Raw genomic sequence first — 3,721 nt, forward strand, 5'->3', positions numbered from 1 at the left:
GTGTGCCAAGAGCACCGATACTACTGTTGCTTCTGCGTGAAAAATAGATAACTTTTCAGTTAATTTTTCTAAGGTAACTAATACTTGCAATCACACAAACTCTAAATAATGAGATGTAAGTTACATGAATAGTACGAATGTACTTCCACAAACTAGTTTTCTCTACTCAAAGTTTTCTTTCATTTAGCTTTAATAATGTTGTCAGTCACTACCAGTAAATAAGCACTTTTCCACAGTATTCTTGAGTATTTTTGACCAACTTTTCTGTTAATAACGGACATTCTAATGCAAATGTGTTAATATTGAATAGGCCTCACTTCTACTAGTTGGCCTGGTTTGATCTTGCCTGTGTAAAAATACTTTGGCATTCCAAAAAAAAAGCCTAATTAAATACAGTATATCAACAACGCTGGAAGAAACTCCTCTAGCCTCTGCGGATGTTCAACAGCCCAGAACAACACAGTCTTACGTCTACAATTTTTATAGCAATTGCTAGCATGTTTGTAAAGACAGAACTACACATTCACCAATTACTTATTCTGTGTTTGTGGTTTATCCTAAGAATCAGCCGAGGAAACCGCAAATGTTCATTACAAGGCAAACAACAAAGTGTCCAGATAATCAAAGCAGATTAAACACACTATGTAATAACAAAAAGAATCTGGAAGCTGTACCTGAATTTATTCCAGATTTGTATATATTCCAAAAGTAATTAAACAAGATGCACAACCAACAAAAAGCATAAAACATACCTATTGCTGCAAATGAGCACTCCCAGCAAACTCTAGTTTTATGTTTCACTCATTAAGCATAGACAATTTAACTCATTACAGCAACTGCATGTGTCCACCTTCAAAAAAAAAAAGTGCAAACTGATTTATGTTTGACTTGCCATGCTACAGAGATTCCGACGTACCGTGGCAACTAGATTTTTGTTTAACTGGATCCAGGACAAACTGAAGTTCTTTCAAGCCTCAAATCAGAGAAACATGGCACAGTATTTGATTTCAAGCACCCAATGTTTAATCTTACCATTTCTCTCACCAAAAAAATCCCACAGAGGGTGCTGTGCTGCTTAATTCCCAACTCCTTCAGAGCCGGCCAATGTAAAAACCACCCCAAAAAACAAAGCACAGAAGTAATTTATTAGACCTCCATTTGAGCCTCCTCCTCCCATCCTCAGTGGCTTTGATCATTCATGGTGGCCATTAACAGAAAAACAAGTTTGTTAGAGCTTTTTAAGATGAAAAATGAGGATAAAAAAAAAGAGTAAAAACATTTCCCAAACATTTCTCTTTACCTTGGCACTACAGAATGCTACATTAGCAGGGAGCTGGGAAAACTGCTTCAACTCAAACACATCCCGCACTGCCCACCGGCTCAAGTGATTCTCAGCTTTGCTGGATCCAACCACATTCTGATTTGAATGAATATACGCCACTTCTTGAACACCATCTGATATATTAGGAGAAAGATATAATTAAAGACGTTGGTTATGTCAAAATCCTGAAGATACACAGCTGCACTGGAGAAGGATATTGTAATTTTAAAAAAGCTTTACACAGAAGTTTTGAAATTGGTTTTGATTTCACTCATCACCAAGGTTGTCAGTTGTTTTTTTTTTTTCCCCTCAAATTTCTATGAAATTAACAACAATCATTACTTATCATGACTTACTCAGGTTTTTCCAGCGTTTAATACTGCTTTCTTTTCAGTGTGTTTTGATTTTTTTTTTTCAGGTGGACAAACACGTTTCAAAGCATCTATGATTTAATGGCTGTAATATTAATGTTTAAGTTAAGTCTCTAACAGAATCATATCTTCTACATGGTGTTTCCATCTCTTAGTTCACTTTTTTTTTCATGCATGTAAGTTATTTAACACCCCTTTCAAGACTTTTAAGGTTCTACAGTTCAGATACTTAGATTTGTGAATTCTTAATAAATCTTCAATCTTAGCATCTTTCAACAGATAGTAAGTGTTTAACAAAGTACTACAAAGCAACCTATCATCCCAGAAGTGATGGAAGGAAGGTTAATAGTTAAAAAGATATACAGAAAAACATTACTAAATACTTCAGCAGAGTGTTTATTAGTATCTTTAACAGAAGAAAAAATATATAGCAGGAGGAACTTAAAACCTGCCAAGAACGATAAATTAAACATATGTTACTACTTTAGTTGAAATAAAATAAAAGAAATTAAATGACTAGTTACCTAAATATCTGTCCATTGATTCCACTTTTTGCTCTTGATGTTCAAATTCAGTTTTACTTGCTGTAGTTCTATGCACAGTGTAACTGCTAGACTTAATTTGTGCAACAGAAGTATCTTCAACAGGATGAACCGCTTTAGGCCCAAACTGAACTCTGCGTCTTTGGCTTTTACACTTAGAGCTTTGCTTTCTGCCACGACTTTTCTCAACCAGTAAGTTATCTTCAGAAGAAGAAAATTCATCTATATTCTGAGAATCACTTTCCTTTTCATTTCTGCTGGTATTCTTTGCTTGTAGCAGAGGTTTGGAGACATTGTTATGGGCATGTCCTTCTTTCCGCTTCAGAAAGCTGGAAGTTCTTAACTTTCTTGATGCAGAATTATTGGAAATTTCAATATCATCAGACTCATCACTTATGTCACTTCCTCCTTTCAACTCTCTTCTGTCGTTCTTCATATCTTCAAAAGACATGACTTTGCTGAAGTTTGACTCAGTACTATGGAATCCAAATTGCCTCCGGTTTCTCATAAATACAAACCCATCTTTTTCATTTGCTAACTCTTCACAGTTTTCAGATGTTGATGTGTGTAGTTCAACTTTTTTAGTAAGGACTGGTTGTTGGCATGCTGGAACCTGGGTAGGAAAGACGACATCATCATCCTCTTCAGGACTGCTTTCAGTTTCCATGACTATATCACATTGCTTTAAAATGCCTTGATCTTCACTTTCGCTGTCCCCTTCCTCCTCAGAGCTGGATAAAACAAGGAAGTCTGTACGACATGTACCTGGATTATCAGTTCCATTGGGTGACTGAGTAGCTTTCCCATGCTCCAAAACAGGCACATGACTTTGACTCTTCTGAACAACACTGTCCTGGCTATTTGCATTTGTTCTTATAGTCTGATCATCAGAACTTGAATGATCAGAGTCGGAAATATTATTTCCTTCTTTGGTAGTTTCAATTTCTCTCTGCAACAACTTAGAGAATCCACACTGCATTAAGGAAAGCTGTCCCTTTGTTACCATTAAATTATTTGTCTTGCAAGGTTTCCGTCTGTCACATTTTTTAATGGAAGTTTCTAGAATTTCATCATCACTGAAGTCATCAAAAAAATCTGCTTCTCCTCTCTTTAATTTTGCCTGAATGCTTTGGTGATTTCTATCTTCTTTACAGTCTGGTCGCTCATACTAAGACGGGAAATAATTTAAAGCAAAGGTATTTAAAACAAACGGTATACGGAACAAATCTAATTCCAAAGCAGTGTAAAAAAAGTAGATTTCCCCCAGTTACCCATAAAAATATAGGAAAAAAACCCCTATTACAACATACAAATATAAAGCAAATATAAAACAAATCATAAGAGAAATCATATTAAACTCTTCAGACTTTCAGAACAATGAAAGTAATTTAAAAAAAAAAATTATATATGAGACAATATAAGCTGCACATTGCTAAAACGATCAGAGATCACAACACAATAGATTTCAACCACCCTGATATATGCTG

At 35.3% G+C, this 3,721-nt stretch overlaps 1 protein-coding gene across 1 annotated transcript in view; it reads right to left on the reverse strand.

Annotated features, from left to right (window-relative positions):
• LOC103769307 (DNA excision repair protein ERCC-6-like 2) overlaps nucleotides 1-3,402 on the reverse strand; it is a gene marked incomplete at its 5' end in the record, with an annotated part of 19,748 nt that extends 16,346 nt beyond the window's left edge. Inside the window, 2 exons of the mRNA XM_008936496.1 lie at nucleotides 1,301-1,455; nucleotides 2,217-3,402. Of these exons, the coding sequence (XP_008934744.1) occupies nucleotides 1,301-1,455; nucleotides 2,217-3,402 (1,341 nt within the window). The remainder of the gene's footprint in view (nucleotides 1-1,300; nucleotides 1,456-2,216) is intronic.
• Between the last annotated feature and the right edge of the window lie 319 nt (nucleotides 3,403-3,721).

Source organism: Merops nubicus, unplaced genomic scaffold (genome assembly GCF_000691845.1).
Source record: "Merops nubicus isolate BGI_N331 unplaced genomic scaffold, ASM69184v1 scaffold6230, whole genome shotgun sequence".
Classification (NCBI taxonomy): domain Eukaryota; kingdom Metazoa; phylum Chordata; class Aves; order Coraciiformes; family Meropidae; genus Merops; species Merops nubicus.